Below are 24,443 nucleotides of genomic sequence, written 5' to 3'. Positions count from 1 at the left end.
GCGAAATAAATCTATTGGGTCTGTTGAGCATGCAGATACAATCACTTAAAAGCGTAAAAATATGACGTTGGAATCGATAATGCGGCAGTTCAAAAGACGCCCTTTGTGAACGAGCGTGTCAAAAGCGTGAAAAAAAAAAGGTTGGGGAAAATTAGAAATTATTCGCGAAATAAATCTATTGGGTCTGTTGAGCATGCAGATACAATCACTTAAAAGCGTAAAAATATGACGTTGGAATCGATAATGCGGCAGTTCAAAAGACGCCCTTTGTGAACGAGCGTGTCAAAAGCGTGAAAAAAAAAGGTTGGGGAAAATTAGAAATTATTCGCGAAATAAATCTATTGGGTCTGTTGAGCATGCAGATACAATCACTTAAAAGCGTAAAAATATGACGTTGGAATCGATAATGCGGCAGTTCAAAAGACGCCCTTTGTGAACGAGCGTGTCAAAAGCGTGAAAAAAAAAAGGTTGGGGAAAATTAGAAATTATTCGCGAAATAAATCTATTGGGTCTGTTGAGCATGCAGATACAATCACTTAAAAGCGTAAAAATATGACGTTGGAATCGATAATGCGGCAGTTCAAAAGACGCCCTTTGTGAACGAGCGTGTCAAAAGCGTGAAAAAAAAAAGGTTGGGGAAAATTAGAAATTATTCGCGAAATAAATCTATTGGGTCTGTTGAGCATGCAGATACAATCACTTAAAAGCGTAAAAATATGACGTTGGAATCGATAATGCGGCAGTTCAAAAGACGCCCTTTGTGAACGAGCGTGTCAAAAGCGTGAAAAAAAAAAGGTTGGGGAAAATTAGAAATTATTCGCGAAATAAATCTATTGGGTCTGTTGAGCATGCAGATACAATCACTTAAAAGCGTAAAAATATGACGTTGGAATCGATAATGCGGCAGTTCAAAAGACGCCCTTTGTGAACGAGCGTGTCAAAAGCGTGAAAAAAAAAAGGTTGGGGAAAATTAGAAATTATTCGCGAAATAAATCTATTGGGTCTGTTGAGCATGCAGATACAATCACTTAAAAGCGTAAAAATATGACGTTGGAATCGATAATGCGGCAGTTCAAAAGACGCCCTTTGTGAACGAGCGTGTCAAAAGCGTGAAAAAAAAAAGGTTGGGGAAAATTAGAAATTATTCGCGAAATAAATCTATTGGGTCTGTTGAGCATGCAGATACAATCACTTAAAAGCGTAAAAATATGACGTTGGAATCGATAATGCGGCAGTTCAAAAGACGCCCTTTGTGAACGAGCGTGTCAAAAGCGTGAAAAAAAAAAGGTTGGGGAAAATTAGAAATTATTCGCGAAATAAATCTATTGGGTCTGTTGAGCATGCAGATACAATCACTTAAAAGCGTAAAAATATGACGTTGGAATCGATAATGCGGCAGTTCAAAAGACGCCCTTTGTGAACGAGCGTGTCAAAAGCGTGAAAAAAAAAAGGTTGGGGAAAATTAGAAATTATTCGCGAAATAAATCTATTGGGTCTGTTGAGCATGCAGATACAATCACTTAAAAGCGTAAAAATATGACGTTGGAATCGATAATGCGGCAGTTCAAAAGACGCCCTTTGTGAACGAGCGTGTCAAAAGCGTGAAAAAAAAAAGGTTGGGGAAAATTAGAAATTATTCGCGAAATAAATCTATTGGGTCTGTTGAGCATGCAGATACAATCACTTAAAAGCGTAAAAATATGACGTTGGAATCGATAATGCGGCAGTTCAAAAGACGCCCTTTGTGAACGAGCGTGTCAAAAGCGTGAAAAAAAAAAGGTTGGGGAAAATTAGAAATTATTCGCGAAATAAATCTATTGGGTCTGTTGAGCATGCAGATACAATCACTTAAAAGCGTAAAAATATGACGTTGGAATCGATAATGCGGCAGTTCAAAAGACGCCCTTTGTGAACGAGCGTGTCAAAAGCGTGAAAAAAAAAAGGTTGGGGAAAATTAGAAATTATTCGCGAAATAAATCTATTGGGTCTGTTGAGCATGCAGATACAATCACTTAAAAGCGTAAAAATATGACGTTGGAATCGATAATGCGGCAGTTCAAAAGACGCCCTTTGTGAACGAGCGTGTCAAAAGCGTGAAAAAAAAAAGGTTGGGGAAAATTAGAAATTATTCGCGAAATAAATCTATTGGGTCTGTTGAGCATGCAGATACAATCACTTAAAAGCGTAAAAATATGACGTTGGAATCGATAATGCGGCAGTTCAAAAGACGCCCTTTGTGAACGAGCGTGTCAAAAGCGTGAAAAAAAAAAGGTTGGGGAAAATTAGAAATTATTCGCGAAATAAATCTATTGGGTCTGTTGAGCATGCAGATACAATCACTTAAAAGCGTAAAAATATGACGTTGGAATCGATAATGCGGCAGTTCAAAAGACGCCCTTTGTGAACGAGCGTGTCAAAAGCGTGAAAAAAAAAAGGTTGGGGAAAATTAGAAATTATTCGCGAAATAAATCTATTGGGTCTGTTGAGCATGCAGATACAATCACTTAAAAGCGTAAAAATATGACGTTGGAATCGATAATGCGGCAGTTCAAAAGACGCCCTTTGTGAACGAGCGTGTCAAAAGCGTGAAAAAAAAAGGTTGGGGAAAATTAGAAATTATTCGCGAAATAAATCTATTGGGTCTGTTGAGCATGCAGATACAATCACTTAAAAGCGTAAAAATATGACGTTGGAATCGATAATGCGGCAGTTCAAAAGACGCCCTTTGTGAACGAGCGTGTCAAAAGCGTGAAAAAAAAAGGTTGGGGAAAATTAGAAATTATTCGCGAAATAAATCTATTGGGTCTGTTGAGCATGCAGATACAATCACTTAAAAGCGTAAAAATATGACGTTGGAATCGATAATGCGGCAGTTCAAAAGACGCCCTTTGTGAACGAGCGTGTCAAAAGCGTGAAAAAAAAAGGTTGGGGAAAATTAGAAATTATTCGCGAAATAAATCTATTGGGTCTGTTGAGCATGCAGATACAATCACTTAAAAGCGTAAAAATATGACGTTGGAATCGATAATGCGGCAGTTCAAAAGACGCCCTTTGTGAACGAGCGTGTCAAAAGCGTGAAAAAAAAGGTTGGGGAAAATTAGAAATTATTCGCGAAATAAATCTATTGGGTCTGTTGAGCATGCAGATACAATCACTTAAAAGCGTAAAAATATGACGTTGGAATCGATAATGCGGCAGTTCAAAAGACGCCCTTTGTGAACGAGCGTGTCAAAAGCATGAAAAAAAAAAGGTTGGGGAAAATTAGAAATTATTCGCGAAATAAATCTATTGGGTCTGTTGAGCATGCAGATACAATCACTTAAAAGCGTAAAAATATGACGTTGGAATCGATAATGCGGCAGTTCAAAAGACGCCCTTTGTGAACGAGCGTGTCAAAAGCGTGAAACAAAAAAGAAAGGTTGGGAAAAATTATGCCCGCGGTTAGCCCGACAATAAACTCGGAAGGATCCTCGGCGAAACGCAAGAGCCGAGAAGTGTGAAGAAATTATTCGCGAACTCCGAGTTGTGAATCAGTTGGCTTTAAGGGAGGTCATTTGGAAAAATAGCTGCGTCAAAAGCGTAAGAATTGAAATCGATCGAGGCGCATTGTGCGGCTGTCAGAGGAACCAAAAAAACGCAAGCAATTTATACACGTCATGCAGAGACGCTATTTCCGAAATGCTACAGCTGCGAATAAGTAAATGAAAAAGCGAGCAATGGACTCCGCTGCATTTTCGTGTATACAGGGTGTTTCATTTTATTCGACACTGAAAATTTGCGACTAACAAATAAGTTCGGACGCACTACGCGATAGTTAACCTGAATGAGGCACCCGCCTGGGAGGACATTCCCATTCCAAATACAGTGGTATGTAAAAAAAAAATTATTTGTTAAAAAAAATGCAACGTCCCGTATACTTCGCACCGCAGACGGCCAGTTAAAGACGTTACCGCTACAAGACTGCAATACATTCTCAACACTGCACAGTGTCAAGCTCGTCGGAACAGCCACGCCCCCTGGTTACGTTTAGGGCGAAAACCCTTGCTCGTATGCAGGTCTGGCCACAATGCGATCCATGGGTGACACGCACATCGCACGACTCCGTCCTGCAGCGCTGCAGGGTATAGCGTAAAATCATCGCTCATTAATCTCTACTGCGGAAGGGCGCGACCTGCACACGCGGTCGCGTTGGGAGTGGCCGCGGCCGTCTGCGCGACTGCGTTCGATTCCGGTCACGATTCGGATTAAGCCACCCCGCCAGGGCTGCCAAAAAGAAAAGTAAATAGAACGCCAAAAACACCCAGTTCACCCCACCAGTTGTGTGCAACGCTGTGAGCCCCATATACAGAAGGTTCCGTCACGAGAGTATACAGAGAAGAATGCTTTAAATGATCTAAAGAATTCACTAAATGGATCAGTCAACGAATCTATAAATAAATGAAAGTGAAGCAAAAAGAAAAGGAGGCTAGAAAGAAGGCGAGAGACAAAAGGAAGGGACGAAAACGACATGATAATTGGTTCAGTGCTTGGAAGTCCGACAGCAGATTTGCCTTGCTCTAAAGTATCGTGGCGCCGCTGGTGATTGCTCATAGGGGGCGCAGCGTCCGTTACTCCCAACTACTTGCCGGTTTTCATAAAGTGGAAACAATTAAGTATCAGGATGTTAAAGTACTGGTTGAGGAAATCGGGAGAGTGGTTTATAACTAAAGAGCGGAAGAAACTGGCAAAGTGTATTCGACGAAGACACATAAGAAATCACTAGCTTTGATGATAATTATCGCCCACACCAATACAAAGGGGATTCCACTATCTGTCTATCCAAATTCCCGTCACAGAGGGCTAGACCTTAGGGCGCGTCTTCGCAATTCGCATGCGATTAACGGACTCCAGTGCGCGTCAATGTCTTGGCGACGAGGGTCAAGGCAGCGGCGGAGGCTAACGGGATCCTGGAATAGGAAGACCGGCTACTGAAGCTCCAAATCTATCTCCCCCCCCCCCCCCCTTCCCCCCCTGTGCCCTAACTATTCTCTTCCCCAATAAATGTTTTTATTACTACTACTACATAACTCACACGTTCAGTTGCCCCAATATCGCATGCACTTCGTGACACGGGCTACGAGTACTCAAACTGCTATCCACGGGTGCGGTTAAAAAAAGAATGAAACGAGCGCACCGGGACACTCACAGTTGCGCGTGCACTGCATGAGCGAACGACGGAAGGCTGGGGGGCGCGCGGTGCTGGCATGGGGAAACCTGGAGGGATACCAGGAAAAGGCAACGTGACTCTTGCGCCACCCCGCGGCGAATCCAACGTGACGCACATAATCCCGCTCTCGCCGGCGCGCAAGTGAGATGAGCAACGACGGGATCACGGGCTGTATTCCATTCACGGTTCGGCGTAAACAGCGGAGAGGACGCGGATGTGCGGGCGCTCGCGGTTCAATAATAAGGGCAGGACCTAGGGTTACGACACCCCACGCGAAGGGCGTGTCGGGGAAGCCGTCGTTTCGTGTGTCTGGCGCAATTCCAAGTCCCGGTGTGCCAGTGCTATAAGCCACGCACACCCCGCGAGCCAGGCTATGAAGTGACGACCCGGAATATCTTGCAATAGCATGTATGGAAAAGAAGCATTGAACACCGAAATAAAAGATTCTGCGACTATCTTAGTGCCAAGGACAACAGTATTACATACACGGCAGGGGAACCAGTGTGGCTTCCGGCCGGACCCGGGGCTGTGCATCACGAGAGTGTGCACTGCCCATGGCATGGGGTCGTCTTGGTAGATGCGCACACCCGTCGACCCCTTCTATGCCGAAGGTCACCTGCCCTCATTGCCGATGTACTTTTGAAAATGAGAAAGGTAATTGGAACGGCTGGCCAGTCCGCTTTGGGAGAGGAGGCGCAATACAGCCATCAATCTCACTTCACCCGCTTGAGGCTTGAGGGTCATTTACACCCGATGGCGAAATATGGGAGTGTTTGTCATGTTCGCAAGAGGCGGCGTCTTTGGACCTCCAAGCCAGACGGTGGGGCCGACAAAGACGAGACAGCTTGTCGCCGGCTTCTGGTGTGGCGTGGCAGGGCGGCATCCTTTAACTGCCAATCACGTGGAAGGACTCTGTGGAGTTCACTGACCTTTCCGCGAACTGGTCGGTCTCGTGAGCGCGAAGAAGGCAGCAGCCGTGGGGTCGGAAGTCGCCAACAAAGGGGCCCGTCCCGTCCCTGCGACCCCTTCGTGAGGCGGACGTCCTCGTTTACTCCGCGCCGTCACGGGGATAAGCCGACGGGAAAAGCCCTAACCAGATACAGCTGTCGACATGTGTGCGTTGTCAAGGGGTTGCCGAGGCTTCGGGAATGCACGAGATACGGCCGCGTAGGAGCCGAGTGACCGTGAAGCCCATTATTCCCGTAACGACTGTCTTCTTCCCTTTCGATGTTTTGTAAACAACTTTGGTGATCGCCTCTCGTCGGCATATGTTTGTCGCGTGTGCGAAAGAGATAGGAAAGTGGTAACGGCTGTGCCGTGGGTGCCGTGGGAGAGGGTGGTCGCGTTTGTGCTGTTTGTGTATTTGATTGCAACCTCTCCTTTCCCAAATGATAAATCAGTACTCTTTCCCCAATCTGTGATTAGTTGGCGGAAACCTTATTTTCCTTTCCCTAGCCACTGATTGTTGAGGTGAGTCGCTTGTAATCTTATAGGTTGTTGTCCCCGCTAAGAGCAAAGACAGAGGGTTTAAAAACAAGCGCTCTGGGTTGAACGAGGGCTGAATTCGTCTGATCAACAGTTTAGTCATGTAAATAGTTTTCTCCTAGCTTTGTTTCTTCTTGTTTTATTTATGTTGTAAATCAACAAGATGTTTCCTCTCATCACCACCTGAAGGGGGAAACTCAACTGGCTCCTCCTCTCCTACCCCCCTCTAATGACGGGTCCGAGCAAGGTCTAAGGTCGTTGACCCGCGCCCGACTGCTCGCTCCGGCAAGGGTGACGGACAACAAGAGACGACGGCGCCGCCACTCGTGCATCAAAGGGAACAGTCCCCACAACACCACGAAAAGTCCCTTCCCCCCTTCCCTTTGTCCGTTGCCGACGGCCGCAAGTGGAAGCAACTATATCTATCCAGCGGTGCTTCCACCTGAAAACAATGACCTCAACGAAAAAAGTATGGCAGCACCGTGATGGCATCGGGGATATCCGGTGACGCCTCTCGCCGTAGGTCAAGATGCAACAAGTTGGGAACTGATACACTGTCGATAAGCCGCGCTTCTCATCTGTCCACTCGTGAAAATATGTAAAATAAACACTTCCCGCACACTCCTCCCCTACCCTTCGACCAGGGTCCGCGGATATCGGCTCGGCAGGCCCATGCAATCCGAGTCCCTACTTGGACGGTGTAAGCTATTCTCACAGGGCTAGTTGTTCACATTGCCAGGTACATTTTCTTTTTCTAATATTATACCTTAAGTTTTTCCCCTTGATGACGGCTTGCGGCAACAGCCCTTTCTCTATGTAATAAGTATACAGCGCTTCATGCTTTTACCAGCGGCCCGCACCGACCATTTCGTTTTTTACGCATGCTTACATACAGCACCGTTTTGAGCATTGCGGAAATGTAGGACTTAATAGTAACGGCATTGGAGGACGAGGGCAAGAAGATGCGAATTCGACGATGTCGATTTGTCACTCCCTATGAGTTGACTAAATGGTCGCAGTGTGATCTAGAAAAAAAAACCCTCAGATGTGGTTACCTTAGAGCAGCAGCGTAGATAATACACACAGCTTTCTCTGGTGCACCGTTCATTTTGTTTCGGCAGACGTACCAAGAATGCTCAGAGTCTAAATAATCAGCACTGAACCAGGGGTGGATTTGTGGGTTACTCTCGGAGGGGTACGGTTGGCGTTGGGGGGGGGGGGGGGGGCGCATTTTAATCATGTATTTCTTGAACATTTTTGTCATAATAAAATGGATTCAGGATGATTTTCCTACCCGCCGCGGTGGCTCAGTGGTTAGGGCGCTCGACTACTGATCCGGAGTTCCCGGGTTCGAACCCGACCGCGGCGGCTGCGTTTTTATGGAGGAAAAACGCTAAGGCGCCCGTGTGCTGTGCGATGTCAGTGCACGCTAAAGATCCCCAGGTGGTCGAAATTATTCCGGAGCCCTCCACTACGGCAACTCTTACTTCCTTTCTTCTTTCACTCCCTCCTTTATGCATTTCCTTATGGCGCGGTTCAGGTGTCCAACGATATATGATACAGATACTGCGCCATTTCCTTTCCCCAAAAACCAATTATATTATTATGATTTTCCTACTAATGAACATTTTTTTCGCCTGGAGGTGCACAGGCGGTCGCGCCCTGCACAAATCCGCACTTTCATCGAACAGGGACAGAAGTATGTAGACAGAGAAAGGTGAGGGACCTCTCAAAGATTAAAAAAAAAAAGAGGAGGAGAAAAAAAAAGGAAATGCACAACGCTGGCGATCGCGGTTTTTGGGGGCGTTTCTGGATAATCATATTATCAGGCAGTGCCAAATGAAAAGCAGCGGAATTGTTGGCAGTCAAACTGCCTTCTTCTCCTGTGCACTCTTGGGGCATTCTAATGGGCGTAAATGAAAAAGGAACGACGCGCTGGCTTGGTCTGTTCATGTATCTGGTATCCCGCTCGCTTATTTGCAGGTATGCGCGGCCGATGGACCCGGTGAAGGCGCTTGTGTTCGGGAGCATAGGTAAGAGAATCAAGGCGTATCTGCAATCACACTGCTCATTATATGCGTGGCTTTGCAAATGATGAGCCAGCATAGCCAGCTGCAAGCTCAGTTCACGCGTGCAAACAGAAGAAAGTTTTTCCTTCGTAACGACACTTTTGGCGTCATTATGCAGAGGTGTGCACACAGGTATTGCGCAAAAACGGAGTCTCTGCGATGCCTTTCTTTTGCCAACTAGGTGACAGTCTATCGATTCTATTCGATTGGAGTCTATTTCTATTACTCCTTTCCCGCTTTTCGCCAGTGGCTCTTGCATAGTGATAGCAGTGGTCTGGCGTTGCTTCAGCGAATATAGAAGAAAAGATGACGTCATCAAAGTAGCACCGAACACTGGAATAACGTCATAGAATTGTGTAAGTTGCAGTAAAGTTACACGTTACTTTGGGACGCTATGCAAATGTTAAAAATGAACAAATAACGTTGTATTTCTCAATGCTAGCTATACGTTATGCTAATACTGTTTCTAAAATGTTACTTTATTCCTCGAGTCATAACTATAAAACATCGCAAATTCTAATGTTGTCGCAAAGTTCAAATTATAGCCGCATAAAACAATATTAGTAATATTTTCAAGCACAAGCTCTCGGAACTCATCCCACTGTTTGTGGAGTAATGATGTTTTACAACTAGCAGAACTTCGCAGCTAAATATCTCAGATCGCGCCTGTCGTAGAATGCGTACGAAAACAAAAAAATTAACTAGAAAACTTTGCATCCTAACCGTCTACGACTATCACTCTTAGCACCCTTCACGGCTGGCTGATATAAACTTGAGGCCACGTACAGTATCGAAGTGTGTGTGTGCGTGTGTGTGCGTGCGTGTGTGTGTGCGTGTGTGTGCGTGTGTGCGTGTGTGCGCGCGTGCGTGTGTGTGTGTGTGTGTGTGTGTGTGTGTGTGTGTGTGTGTGTGTGTGTGTGTGTGTGTGTGTGTGTGTGTGTGTGTGTGTGTGTGTGTGTGTGTGTGTGTGTGTGTGTGTGTGTGTGTGTGTGTGTGTGTGTGTGTGTGTGTGTGAGCTGCATGTATTCGTTGCGGTGTATTGCAGTGCGTGTCGCCTTTGCTGTCCCGTGCGCCTTGCAAAGTGGTGCTTGAAGCTGGGGCGGATCAAACATTTTAGCTAAAGTCGCATATATATGTTGTTAAAATGCTTAATTAATGTTATGAAAATGTTCCTGAAGCGTTGATTTTTAACGTTTCGGAATCATTACGAAAAAGGACGTTAAGAGCAATGTGGACCAAAAAAGCAACATTGTTGTAACGTTTCCCTGCTACCTGAACAAATTAAGAGCATTTTCTGAAGCCATGTCTCAAGAAAAAAAAAACGCATTTCTGGAGCCAAATCCACGCTGTTTTCGTCGCAATTCCTCCGAGCCAAGTCATAAAGGTCACACTTCGCGGGAATTATCGTGGTGTATTGGAAATTCCCGCGCCATTTTTTTCATCTGTCGGTAACTATACACTCTAAACAAAAAGGACTAAAAAAGGTGTAATGTGTCCTCTACACTCTAAACATAAACACACCTATAGGGGAGTAAAAAGGGACTAAACTGTCCTCTAGCGCATAAAAAGGTGCACTAGAGGACAGTTTTACTCTTTTTTTACTCCTTTTGTTTAGAGACAGAAAGGACTAAGAAAAGGTGTAATGTGTCCTCTACACTCTAAACACAAATACACCTATAGGGGAGTAAAAAGGGAGTAAAATGTCCTCTAGGGCACACCATTAGGTGTGCGCTAGAGTACAGTTTTACTCTCTTTTTACTCTTTGTTTAGAGTGTAGTGCACTCTCTTTTATAAAATGGAGTGCGCTAGCAGAGCTTGCATCCTTTTTTTACTTTGATTACAGGCGTATTATTGTTTAGAGTGTACTCGTCGCCTTGCCTGCCGCAAGGCGCGGAAAGTCACGACTCCGGTGCGACTGCGTCCAATGCACAAGTGCCAGAAAGAGGGGCATGAACCTCGTACGCAGCTAGCACGATGGAGCGTGATTAAAATCTTGATGGGTGTTATCGACCGCGCCTGACACGGACTCGCATATTTTCACCTCCTTTGCGCAGCTACCGCTGAAGACTTCGAGAACGACGACCTCTTCGTGCACTACTACTTTCGGCTGGAAGACGGTTGGTGTGCACTTCTAATTGTCTCCGAGAATAGATGGGCTTTTTTTTTCTTCGGGTGCGCAAACAATTCATCGCAACCTGACAGCGCCTCTTATCCGGCGCGCCTTGCAGTGCGCACGGTGATTTGTCTTCACCCTGTCGTTGGGCGTGTCCCTACAGATGCAGTATTTACACCACTGCACATATACATATATACAGCACACTTGAGCTGAGTGAAGAGCTCACATCTAACTGCAAAGCGAGTATTGTATTTAAACAGCGAGAAATTTTCCACGGGCGAACCACATTGTCCGTCCTCCCTCCCCCTGTTTTTTTTTCCAGAAGTGATTTTTTTTAAATATATGCACAGCTGCATATGAAAACCCGCACTACCACGGAAGCAGCTCCTTCCATGAATTGCCCCTAATTGTGCGCCTGCTAAAGAGAAAGTAACGACACAAATACAAATTATATATATGCGCACAGCGATCGTGTTCTTTTATACGGTATAATACTGGAATACAAAACGAAACTTTGGACCTATACTGCAGCGACGTCAAAAATCACGCTTTTGCTGACATGAAATTAGTTTAGTTAATGGGTGTTTGAAGTCCCAAAGCGACTCAGGCTATGAGGGACGCCGTAGTGAAGGGCTCCAGAAATTTCGCCTCCATCGAGATTCGTACGCCGCGGCCGGGATCGAACCCGCGTCTTTCGGGTCAGCAGCCGAGCGCCGTAACCACTGAGCCACCGAATCGCAGTGCTTCGTGTGGACACCTCGCCCCCGCCAACCTCATCGCCGCTCCGCCCACCACCACCAAAAAAAAAAGCAACCTTCTAACTCAAAAAACTGTTTTTAAAGATTGCAGGATATCTTAGGTGAAACACCCGGTATACATGCATGCGGACAAGGCGTCAATATGATTTTCTTCAAGTGCTTTAAATTTGAAGCCTTTTAAGTGTTGTACACTTAAATTTTAAGTGTTTTAAATCACTATATTTGTGATTTATTTGTGTGGCACTGCTATATTGTCTGCCGTGGGTGACCTTCTTGAATCTTTCTATAGTCTAGTACAACTCAGAGGGCAAACGCCCCTCAAAGGAGCCCGTCCAGCCAATGGCGTCGACCAATTCTTCCCTCTTGACCGATCCCTATGGAGCTGCTAGGGTGAAATCCCAGAGGGTTGCAAATAGGCAATAACCACGGTTTAATCGCGGCGTCATGAAAATTGGTCGACACCATCGGATTAACAATACTCTTAAAGTTCTACTGAGGGGTACTATATAATGGGGAGGGGGAGGGGGGGGGGGGCACCATTGTGCACTCACAATACAGAGGATACAAAACGGCAGGCCCATACAGAAGATACAGGAGCACGAAATGCATCAAAATTAATAGACGCAACGTTTCTTGGTAGCTCATTCCATAGTTTAGTGACTAGCTAGAAGAGGTGAGAACTGAACAAGGTGGTCCTGGAAAGCGGTAGATATACCTTGAATGGGTGGCCAGTGCGTTTATATATGTGAAGCAGGGCGAATTTGTTCCGAGTTGGAAAAGTGCTAGTGCTGTGGCAGAGCTTGAGAAAGAATAGTAAAGAGATAAGTTACTGGTTGCCGCAGCGTTTGAAGATTCAAAGTGTCTCGAAGCTGTCTAATACTGTCGCGTATGTAGTCGCTTGTTATAAAACGAATCACTTGATTCTGTGATGCTTCCAGTAACTGTAAAACAACCCTGATGCGGATAGCAAATAATGGAGGCACTTTACACCTGTGGTCTGACTAGAGCGCTGTACACCAGAAGGTGTCAGGTATAGGCTACGTGGAGTGTTTTTCGAGTTAGTCCTCGCCTTACTGGTAGTGCAATGGTAGCGTTTTTGATATAAGAAAATGCTAATTTGGAGCGACATGCAGTGAATGACATTACCTTGGTTTTGTTAACGTTAACCTGCATTAGCCACACGTCACGCCATGCTGATAATGCATTCAGACCATTGTGCGAGGATTAGAATCGTGATGTCCCGGTGTTTTATATAGTCCCCCCTTTTGTAATGGCCTTTGCCTTCGCCTTGATACTCCCATATATCTTTTTCATACATGCATTACGTCCTTCCGTCGAGATAAATCTGAAAATTTTAGTGTATATTCAGAACCCCCATTTCATGAAAACAACATGAATGACTCAAAAACCTCAGGAATCCACGCACGCCGCACACTTTCCACGCTGGCGGAATTGCAGCCTTATTCTTCTGTAAAACACATGTACGCCCAATCAGTTATTTTCCATATTATTCGGAGCTTGCGCCCGCTGCGAGAACTCATGCTACAGTGTCCTTTAGTAAATCATTCCACCGCGTCAGAGGAGAAAGTGACAGCACCAGACGCCTACACATTGGCCAATCTCCCCATGTGCCATGTTTTAAGAGGAAGAAGAAGAAGAATACGGCTTCGCAACGTCCATCGTTGTTTATTTTCTTGGTAAAAGCTATATTTCTTTTTCTAAACACGAAATGGCCTTGCCATTCTGTGCAGCAGGTATTGCAAATGTTACCGGCACCACTGACTCCTTGAAAACAATGCCAGACATTCCCATTTTTTTATTATTTTTTTTATTCAAAGTCGCGTGCACAGTCGTAGGCGTCGTGTCTCAGAGCAATACACTCGCACACGGCGTCAATGACCGAAGTCACATCATCGGCTTCGGCTCTATTGCCTTCGGAGTAAAATGAGAAAACAGTTCATGCTACGGACTCGCTCGTAGCAACAAAGTTTTACTTCGTATGCATTTCCTTTACCGCATTCTTGAAAACCCAAAACCACGGATCACGTCTGGGGCCGCGTCTCTATTCGGTCGACAGGCGCGCCGCCGTGTTCTACACTGAGCTGTGAGAGACACCTGCCCGTAGAACAGAAAAGAGATCACGTATGCGAAGCTCCAGCAATTGCTCTTCCCACACAACACGAGTCCACAAGGCTCAGATACCTTCCCCCCACCCCTGAGCCTTCTTAAATGACCACTGCCTTATACCAAGCAGGTTGTGCACGTGGCAGAAGCAGTTACGAAACGCCCGGCGCCTCTTACGTCAACTCGACAGCGGCGTGGGCGGAAAGGTGACAGTAAAAAGAAAAAAAAAGGAGCGCGTTCCACTTTGGGGCGCACTGCAGAGAAGTGGATAGCAACCGTTAGGTAAGAGACGCGGGGGTACGCAACAAGCAGGCGGAGACGGCAAAGATCAAGGTGGCAGCCTGAGGGGGGGGGGGGGGGGGGGATTTTTCTCTTTTTTTCCCGCTTCTCTCAGGCCGTCGGAATGTGGCAGTTGCCTCGGCTGCACTCTACTGCTGCTGTTTTTTCTGCCGACAGCTCGCTTCTGCGGCTGACACTTTTAGACGCTGTCAACATTGCGAAACACGCCTGCTTAGCACAGTTTCTGCGCGTGTATATATTAAATCAATCAGCCCGGCAGGCGACGCAAAGCTCTCCGGATTTGCCGTCTCTATAAGCGATTACATAGCAGCTTCGAGCGTTTGGGGCGCGAGATTCGAGGTTCGGTGCGTGACGCGCTCGAACGCGTTGCCTTCACCATCTTCACTACTGCGACTGCCCTTCGGGCGAAATCGATAGGCGTCACTCTTACGAGAACCGCCACGGTGGCTCAGAGCTCGGCGCGCTCGGCTACTGAGCCGGAGTTCTCGGGTCCGAACCCGGCCGCGCCGCGGTGGCTCAGTGGTTAGGGCGCTCGACTACTGATCCGGAGTTCCCGGGTTCGAACCCGACCGCGGCGGCTGCGCTTTTATGGAGGAAAAACGCCAAGGCGCCCGTGTGTTGTGCGATGTCAGCGCACGTTAAAGATCCCCAGGTGGTCGAAATTATTCCGGAGCCCTCCACTACGGCACCTCTCTCTTCCTTTCTTCTTTCACTCCCTCCTTTATCCCTTCCCTTACGGCGCGGTTCAGGTGTCCAACGATATATGATACAGATACTGCGCCATTTTCCTTTCCCCCAAAACCAATTATTATTATTATTATTATTATTGGGTACATTTCTGTTATATTACTGATTAGCATCCACGTGCGCTTAGCCATACTATGGTCCCTATACAAATACTGCGAGGAAAAAGCTGAGACACGTTGTTGCGGGTATAATAACACCGCTTGCATACGATCGGCTTTCCTCGTTCGCTGCTTTCTCGGGCCAACGCTTTGCTTACACATGCGGACACACTCGGCGACCTTGTTGCCTACATTCCGCAGGTTGGACGACATCGTGCCCCCTCTTCGGCGTCACGCACTGTTCACGGACCAGGTGCATCGGACGCGTAAGTGCGCTACGTCTCGCCGCATGACGAGAACGCCTGGGTGCTTCTGGCTGCTGAGAGCCGCTGCGCATGCGTGCAAATCTCGGTGGTGGTGGTCATTTGTTTACTGCAGATTTATTCCGCTTTAATAATGCGACGGGTAATCAGAACTTGTTACAGGGATTTGCCAACCTTCAGAACTGCGGGAAAAGCTCGCTCAGAGAAACATTTCCCCCCACAAAAAGTCCCGCTTACAGGCTGCATTTACATTTTCTGCTCTGCACACAAAAGAGGAGAGCGTGAGGAGGGTCGCCCTCCAGTGCAATCTCTTTTGAACGCCTGTAGCAAATAGCCTCGTTTATTATTTTATTTATTGGTAATAATCGATAGTCGCGTACAACCTAAGTCTGCAGAAGCTTTGCCCACATTCAGGACCGCCGCACAAAATTCCTCCACGAAAAAAAAAAAAAATCGAGTTCTTAAAACTTTTCTGTCAAGTTGTCAACGATGCTTGAATGCGATATCGGCTGGTCCAATAGCCTGACCTCCACAGCGGTGTTCTGAAACTATTATGGCGTTTCTGTAAAAGAAAACTGTATTTAATAATATAACACTCTGGATAAAGAAAATAAAGGAGGGGTGAAGCACCACTCTTAGTGCAGCCTCTTGTGACGAAATCAAGCCGCTATATTGGCGATAATACGCGAGTTCTTACAAATTGCATCCGGTTTCTGACCAGTTTCACTGCACCGCAGAGTCACATGTCGATATACGTCCATTGATTCGCTGCTCCAGTGACCAGCACCTCTCCGCCGGCTCCTTCCCACGTTTTCCTAAATCCCTTCTCATCTTTCGTGGCATTTGTGGCACCCGTGGTTTCAGGACGGATTTCGCTTCGCCACCGAACATAAAATGCCACCGTTGGCCAGATCCCGCATTTCAGAGAGCAGAAAGAACTGGACCGGAAGAGAGCTGATGCCGATGCGGCCATTGCCCTTCGAATGTCGATGTTGTCGGTGCCGATGTTTGCTGTGCTCCGGTGGAAGGTTTGCGAGCACAATCAGCGTCCATCTGCATTTTGTCTTGCGAGCTGTTTGTCGCAGCAGTCGGGCTAACCTTGCAGTTGGCTAACCTTGCAGTTAACTTCTCGCCCTCCTTCCGATGGGATGGCCGGTTTGGGCTGGTCGGTTGCTCGTCGCGAGAGGTGGATGGCGATGGCACGCCGGCCGGTGATCGATACACGGCGGTTAGCAGTACGAAGGGATTAGCGGTCTTCTTCCGCTCGTCTGACGACACGTTGCCGGTTGGGGCAGCAATTCGAACTTCTTGGCAAACGAACCGATTTATTCAAGACGGGATCGACATAAAAAGGCAGTTGAGGAAAAGGCAGTTTTAAAAGGGCAGTTTTAAAAAGGCTGTTTAAAAACGGCCGAGCTTGAGACTCGGCGCGCTCATCCAAAGTCATTGTTTCCAGCGGGTTTTTAACCCCTTCGATAATTGGGCGGAGCTTTAGTAAACCAGCTCTCGCCCAATTTGAACCAATAGCAAAGCAATGACATCGTATGTACAAGCGAGCGGAGCCCAGGGCTCCCCGGTTCGAGCCCAGTGGACCCCGCACCTCCTGGAACGTGCAGGGCGCGCGACTCCGCGTACGCAGCTCGCTGCATGTGCATTCCATCGAGTGCCACGTATCGGATTTGCCGTCTCCGCTGACAGCAAAGGAATGTTTTCAGCGGGACAAGGTCGTCGACCCCCTGCCGGTCAGCAGGGGATGACTCGGCGCCAGGGCCGAAAGGATTAGTGCCGGTACCCGGCACCCAGGCACCCTACGCGTGCGCGTCACGCCTCTCAATAAATTCCTCTATTTCCCACGGGGATGACCGCTCCCGGGAACAGGTGCGGGGGGGGGGGGGGGGGGGGGGGCAGTTGCGATTAGCAAGAAAAAAAAAATAACACAAAGCCAAGACACCCCCTCGCCGGCTACAGGGTTGAAGGTCGCGCCACCGGAATGAGTCATCGGTGCATTCAACTCAGGGCGAAAACGGAGGAAAAAGAAAAGAAAAGAAATGAAGAGTCACGACTGCTTTCACTACTTCCGCGAGAAAGCCGCACAGAGAGGGGGGGGGGGGGGGGGAGAACGAGGCCAGACACGCAGGCTCCACGCGTCAGACGCTAGTCAGCTTGTCTCGCTTCGGCCTCGGGAATCCTCCTCCTGTTCCCAGAGCTGCTGAGGGGGGAGGATTAACTTTTCTCTCCCCGTCTTCCCCGATGGGACGGTTCAAGGGGGGTTACAAAAGGTCACGGTTGACGACCGCCTCCTCGGCTCTGTGCCCGCATGCTTGTTCCGCCCGGAGGGTTAAAATAATGACTGAAGGCCACCGGATAACCTCAGACAACTGGTGCCGAGACAACAGCTGGAAGTAGGGTTGCTAGAAAGAGTTGGGCAGAGGTCACTGGCCTATCCCCAAAACGCGACCAAAACAAGATGTGGCTAGAACGCGGGTGAACAACCTCAGCCTCCCCTCCCACTGCAGCAGTCGTGGTTGATCAGCCACAGTTCGTCGAATAGGCCTCGCGGTATCGAGTTGTTTGAATGTCGTAGTAGTGGTTCATTTAAGAATAAATAAAAAAAGGCAGAGGATAGCGAGGAGAACTATAGAGAAAGGACAGGGGAGAGCTTTGTACACTATTTACAAAATACATTAAGGAATCAAGTTCGCGCCGCTCGCGCGCTAATGTTCAAGCTCTGTTTAAAAAAGTGTGCACGATCGGCCACTGCACACAATTATTTACAGGAAAGAAATAAACTGCATACACATAGCCGCGCGCACGTAGCGTCCTGTCTCGAACTAATCGCGCGCGCGGCACACTGCCCGCCTGCTCGATGAACGCTCAGAGGCTCACCATTGTTCTGTCAGGGGTGGGCGGCCACAGGAGCGCCTCGAGACTGTCCGGGATGATTCCCAGCTAGCGCCCTGTAGGCGGCCGCGGTGCAGCGAAGCAGTATGCGCTCCAGTGTCTCCACTGAGATAAGCTCGAATGCTCGCTACGCCTCTGACGCGGAGGGCGCGACAATATTCCTCGTCTTGTCTTTACTACTATTATTATTATTTATTACAACCTCAAAGGCCCCATTAAAGGGGTATTACATGAGGGAGTGGAATTCAGGGCACGTAGTTGATTCGATTGATTGTTTGAATGATGATGGGTCGGAGTGAAGTACGACGGCGTGTAGCAAGTCATTCCAGACATCTCATTTCCTTTGCATTCTCCTCCGCTTTCTGTGGGACGCTGGCCAGGTGTCATCCTTTTTATGGTTAACTTTAAGACGAAATGTATTGACGGTTCAGAATGACGTTTTTGCATCAGAGGCGTAAACGTCGCCCTCTCGATCTAAACCACTCGACGAAAGCACTACCAGGGAGAGATCAGCGGCATCGCGTAGCAGTTCGTCCAGCAGGCAGACGACGAGACATTCAAGCAGTTGATCTGCAATTAACCACCAAGTATCGCCAAAGGCTCCACAGTGTCGGCAGGTAACAAAGGCTCATGTTTCGTGGAGACCGCATTTTTCAAATGGCGTCATCACGTGACCAATATTGGTGACATTATCGGCCACATCAGCTGTCACATGACTGGCACGTGCGAACTTATCGGTAAGAATAAACCGGCACTGAGGAAAGCTGCATACAATTCTTTGTTCTTAGTAAAAAAATCGATTCTACTTTGTGTTCACGTCTGCCCGGCAGCGAAAGACCCATTTATTTGCATTTACTGGTTTCCCGGAACTACACTCAAATTCGTGACGTCTACACCGAAGCAGAGCTCCGTGATCGCAGCTTTTGAAAGTGAACAGACGTTTTTAGCATACCGGAGACATACTAGCGGAGGCGTCAAATATCGTCCAGTGATATCAGAAGCGTAACATTATGCCAATGTCAGATGTCGATACTTTGTAACTGTATTTTGTGTGTGTGTGTGTGTGTGTGTGTGTGTGTTTGTGAGTGCGCCCTTCCACTGTTGTCATGTGATCAGCTGCTGGGCTATACACCCCGGCAGAGGGCGCAGGGTGTCTCTCAAGCTGCAACAACGCAGCTTTTTTCCTTGCGTCCTCTCTCCTTGTTGCTGATGTAACCTTGTGAGAGTTAATAAAATATATCGTATCGTATCGTATTGTACACCGGTTTACCGGACTCCTCCTGCGCATGCGCAGTGACACTGTTGTGGTCGGTGGCAGCCAGTGCGCGTGCGCAAGAGGAGTCCGGTAAACCGGTACGTCTCCAGTATGCTAAAAATAGAGAGTTATCGCATAGCGCGATCCGCTTCCGCGAGGCCCCACTGCGCATGCGCAGATCGCCCTGGGGGCGCCAGATGGCGCCACGTGCCCGTCAGCTGCGTGCGCGCCAGGACCAATCAGCGTGTACCCAGCGGTGACCCGCGGTAGCGGATCACGGTAGCGGATCGCGCTATGCTATAACTCTCTAAGGTCTAATGACTGAGTTGACACAGTCGGCCAGTGATGGTGGCACCTGCATTTGTTTTTTTTGTGTTTTGCCTAGTGCACGCACGCACGCACTCTCCGTTTTCAGTGAAAGAAACGTCGTTATCGTTGTAACGAGATAATATATTACCTTTTCTCACTCATTTTTTTTTTCATCAGCTCCCTTAGAACATAGGGGGCAATTTTCTCTCTTCCAAAGAGCGCTGTTTCGCTTATTTCCCCGCCTCTCTGGCCAGGTCGAGGTGGCGCACTTTTCGCACCCCTTCGAGCTCGAACTGGAGCGCCCGGCCAGCGGAGGCGACCATGGAGGCAAGTGGAAGTTCCTCTCTGCTTTTTGCTCCGCGACGCTTCTTCCCCTTTACCGAGCGCTGTTCCTGGGCGCACCGTGCATATACAACTATAAGGGTCGGAATCCTCGGTTTTTATTTTCGGCGCACTTTTACGATTTTTTTTTTTTTCAGTTTAAACCGAAAAGTCTAACCCCCTCCATTTAACATGTCGCAGGTTAGCAACAGGTGCACTTACTGGGTTCGGTTAACCGGTACATTGCACCCTTGCGATGGTTGGCGACGGCCCGCCACGGTGGCTCAACGGTTGCAGTGTTTCGGCTGCTGAGCGCGCGGACGCGGGATTAAACCTATGCTGCGTCGGTCGGTCGGTCGCGCGCGCACGCACGCACGCACGCACGCACGCACGCACGCACGCACGCACGCACGCACACACATGTTTGTATAAATGTTCGTATTTTTTTTGTAGTGCCAATCAACATTCCCCTATGCACCTTGGTCTCGGTAACTGTTGGCTTCCTTAATATGTTTGTCAAACGAGCCCCTCATTTCAATTGCCATGTCTGCTAATAGCTTAACGGGGGTGTCGGTTCTGGCAGTCTTGATGCCATAGGTAGCGTAAGAAGGTTCTCGCACAGAGATGACGTTCTACGTCACACTCGCGGTATTACAGGACGTGCTACTTCCACCGCTATGGACGAGGGTGGAGCTGGTGAACACTCTGAAGGTTCGCTTACACGCAAAACATAAATACCCATGAACGCAGCAGATTGGACAGCCGTCGCCGTAGCTCAGTTGGTAGAGCACCGGACGCGGTATTCGGAGGTCGTGGGTTCGGATCCCACCGGAGGCATGGTTGTTTTTTCTGCTGCTTTATAAGTAACTTTCTTTAAACCAATTGATTGGCACTACAAAAAAAAATTACAAACATTCCCCTATGCACCTTGGTTTCGGTGACTGTTGGCTTCCTTAATATGTTTGTCAAATGAGCCCCTCATTTCATTTGCCATGTCTGGCATATATATATATATGCGCTTCGCCCCAGTGCATTCTAGTCGTTATGGAGAGCGCGAAAGAGACGCAACAACGACAGAACGAAGCGAGGAAGACACATGCGCTCTAGAGACGCCAGAAGAACGCGCCGCACGACTCGAGAAGCGTCGTAACGAAGATGCGGCTAGAAGTCGTTCCACGTCCCGGAGTGACTCTTCAACTACGGAAGAGACCGTTTTGAGTTCTCGAGAGCCTCGGAAAGAGACGCTGCGTAGATGACGTGCCGAGGAAACGAAGCTTTCGCAATTCAACTAGAGTTAACCAGAGCTAAACCACAGCCAGTTTTTTTCATGCGATGCCGCGCCTGTAAGACAAATCAGGAATAAAAAAAACGATACTAAACAATGCAAAACGTGTTCGTTTTTAATGAGCCTAACCTGGATTAAACCACAACACAACCAAGCATAACAAAACCTTTCGCTTCCATAATTACACTTTGCTGAGCTAAACTACAACCATTTTTCGTTTCGCCTCCATCGAAATGCGGCAGCCACGGTCGGGTTCGAATCCGGGAACTCCGGCTCAGTGGCCAAGCGCCCTTTTATTTCTGCCGACGAGCCGCCCAGGAGTCTCAGAAACAAGCGGCAGTTTCTGCGGGCGGCTAACTGCTGCCGTAGTTAAAACCACAGCATCGGAACACAGATAAATGCAAAAACTGTGCGATGTTGGTGTACTACGTTAAATATATCTACTACGTTAAATATCATCAGGCGGTGAAAATTTTCTCCATTATACCATTACATGGCGTCCCTCGCAGCCCATACGTTGTCGCTTGGGGACGGCAACCCTCACGATTTACAGTTTGTCGCCAGTAGCACTATTTCCATGGAACACAACGCAAGGGAGCACGTAAGAGCGACTGCACATTAAGCTTAACCGCTATTGGCGCATGCGATGCACGGGTTGAGGGACTCACCTCAACCCACTTCACGAATTCGACGAGACTGACGACGCGGACGGCGTCTATCCATCGAGCGTGAGCGCGTGAAGACGTACAGAGGTCGGCCCACATCGGCGAGGTCAGCGTGCGCACGTTTTCTCAAAGGTGCGTCGCGTAGGCAGGTCGCAGTGACCGCTTTCACGGGCCGAGTACCGCACGCCACTCGTAAACGACGACGCAAATTCGCTCAACGAAGACTGCGTCCGAACGCTTGGCGCGACGATGCAGACAGCGCATGCGCGGCTTACGGACGGACTCACGTGGATGCAACGGTGCAGTGATGTCTGACGCAATGTCGATGATGATCGGCAAGAGAAATCGCAGTGCGAAGTGAAAATGAAACAACCGTTCAAGGACGCGGGTATACAGTGTTTCGAGCCCAGCCGCGGTGGCGGCGCCCGCGTGCTGTGCGATGTCAGTGCACGTTAAGGATCCCCAGGTGGCCGAAATTTTTCTAGATCCCTTCACTGCGGCACCTCTATTTCTTCCTTCTTTCAAGCCCTCCTTCCTCCCTTCCCTCACGTGTCCCCTCTTCGTTTCACCCTATCGTTCTTGGGAGCCCTCGACTAGTTCGTATTTTACACCCACCTTGCTCCCTTCCCTCACAGCGCAGTTGAGGTGTCCACCAAAAAGTGAGACAGTTACTGCACCCTTTCCTTTCCTCAAGACCAACTTTCATTCTTTAGAGCCCAGCATGGTGACGAATCAGTGGTTTTGGCGTTCTGTGACAGTGCGCAGCGCGTCTAGGACGGTCGCTATCTCCGACGGCATCTTGAAAATTAAAATTGATTTTTGAGGAAAGGAAATGGCGCAGTAAGTGCCTCACATATCTCGGTGGACACCCGAATCGCGCCGTAAGGGAAAGGAGGAAGGTGGGAGTGAAAGAAAGGAACATCTTTCCTTTGTGGGACCCCGGACGTGCTTGAACAACAGGCTGTATGGCGCCAGTAACACAGGGGTAAAAAAAAAATTGGCTGTGGTTTAGCTCTGGCTAACCCTAGTTTAATTGCGGAAGCTTCGTTTCCTCGGCACGTCGTCTACGCAGCGTCTCATTCCGACGCTCTCGAAAACTCAAACCGATCTCTTCCGCAGTTGAAGAGTCACTCCGGGACGTGGAACGACTTCTTCTAGCCGCATCTTCGTTACGACGCTTCTCGAGTCGTGCGGCGCGTTCTTCTGGCGTCTCTTGAGCGCGTTGTATCTTCCTCGCTTCGTTATGTCGTTGTTGCGTCTCTTTCGCGCTCTCCATAACGACTAGAATACAATGAGGCAAAGCGCATATATATATATATATATATATATATATATATATATATATATATATATATATATATATATATATATACACACACACCCCGTGGCACGAGGCGACACCTCCTCTCCCTCTACCCCAGCGGAGCACATCTGGTGGAGCGACGGCATCGGCGCCGACGCCATCTATTGGAGTACGGCTGCGGTGTTGCTAGGCAACGGCGGCTCAAGATGGTTCGTCGGCCACGGCATACGGCTGAAGTGCGACCACGCGACGAGCCGAGCTGGCTGGCTGGCGTAGTGTTGCTTTCGCAACAAAAGTGACCCCTCTGTTAGCCTTACTTGCGAAATCGCATGACGAAAGGCAGAGCTCTTGGAACAAAAAAAAAGTGTGCCGACAAATGCACGTGCCCTTTATGTGAAGAAGTCAGCGCGGAAGCTAGACGAGGCACAGAAGTGAAGACACATATGACATTCAACAGCGGGAATACGTTCGGCCGAAGACGTTGACTCAGAAGGGAATCCGCAGAGATTGCCGCGCGTTTTCTTAGAGTAGGAACATTTATTGGTAAATCAAAATAAAGACGACGTCTTCTGCTGCGGGTGGTGTCCTTATTTTAGGTCTGAATGGTCATGGCTGTTTCTCTTGCCTGGAACACCAGGTTACATTGGATAGTCAGCCCATGGAGAGCTGGGTAGAGCCAACACCACCTAGGTGTTGGTAGAGCGGCCTCCCACTGTTCCATTGCGTCGTGTGTGTTGTAGGTTATCTGTTTTTTTCGCTTCTGCAGCCCCACGTGACGTGGTATGCTCTGGGTTTCTCGTCTCACTACTGGCATGCGTCTTTGTAGTGTTCAGGGAATATCATGCTGTACTTATGTAAATTAGGTTTGGTTTAGTTTATGGGGGTTTAACGTCCCAAAGCGACTCAGGCTATGAGAGACGCCGTAGTGAAGGGCTCCGGAGATTTCGACCACCTGGGGTTCTTTAACGTGCACTGACATCGCACAGTACACGGGCCTCTAGAATTTCGCCTCTATCGAAATTCAACCGCCGCGGCCGGGATCGAACCCGCGTCTTTCGGGCCAGCAGCCGAGCGCCATAACCACTCAGCCACCGTTATGTAAATTAGGGAAGGTGTTGGTTTGGAGTTGCCTCTAGTGCCTCCTGTGCACTCAGCCCTTGTGTGGTGGGGGGAGGAGCTGACGCACTGCCCGACAGTATTGTAATCTGGTGTTGTATGCCGTAGGTGCTGTGTCTAGT

At 48.3% G+C, this 24,443-nt stretch overlaps 1 protein-coding gene and 1 non-coding gene across 4 annotated transcripts in view; both read left to right on the top strand.

Moving 5' to 3' along the window:
- The window catches only part of LOC144120972 (tectonic-like complex member MKS1), an 86,424-nt gene that overhangs the window by 24,279 nt on the left and 37,702 nt on the right, over nucleotides 1–24,443 (top strand). For 2 of the 3 annotated variants that reach the window (XM_077653810.1, XM_077653811.1), the window contains exons 2-5: nucleotides 8,675–8,724; nucleotides 10,815–10,877; nucleotides 15,105–15,169; nucleotides 19,886–19,958. In XM_077653810.1, coding sequence (XP_077509936.1) covers nucleotides 8,688–8,724; nucleotides 10,815–10,877; nucleotides 15,105–15,169; nucleotides 19,886–19,958 — 238 coding nt within the window. In that variant the 5' untranslated portion in view covers nucleotides 8,675–8,687. The remainder of the gene's footprint in view (nucleotides 1–8,674; nucleotides 8,725–10,814; nucleotides 10,878–15,104; nucleotides 15,170–19,885; nucleotides 19,959–24,443) is intronic. The other variant, XM_077653812.1, reaches the window with a different exon arrangement.
- TRNAP-CGG (transfer RNA proline (anticodon CGG)) lies at nucleotides 20,717–20,789 on the top strand. Its single transcript has one exon. It is a non-coding gene; the product is annotated as a tRNA-Pro (tRNA).

This window comes from Amblyomma americanum, chromosome 2 (assembly GCF_052857255.1).
Source record: "Amblyomma americanum isolate KBUSLIRL-KWMA chromosome 2, ASM5285725v1, whole genome shotgun sequence".
Lineage (NCBI taxonomy): Eukaryota > Metazoa > Arthropoda > Arachnida > Ixodida > Ixodidae > Amblyomma > Amblyomma americanum.
This window is presented reverse-complemented; position numbering and strand designations above follow the sequence as displayed.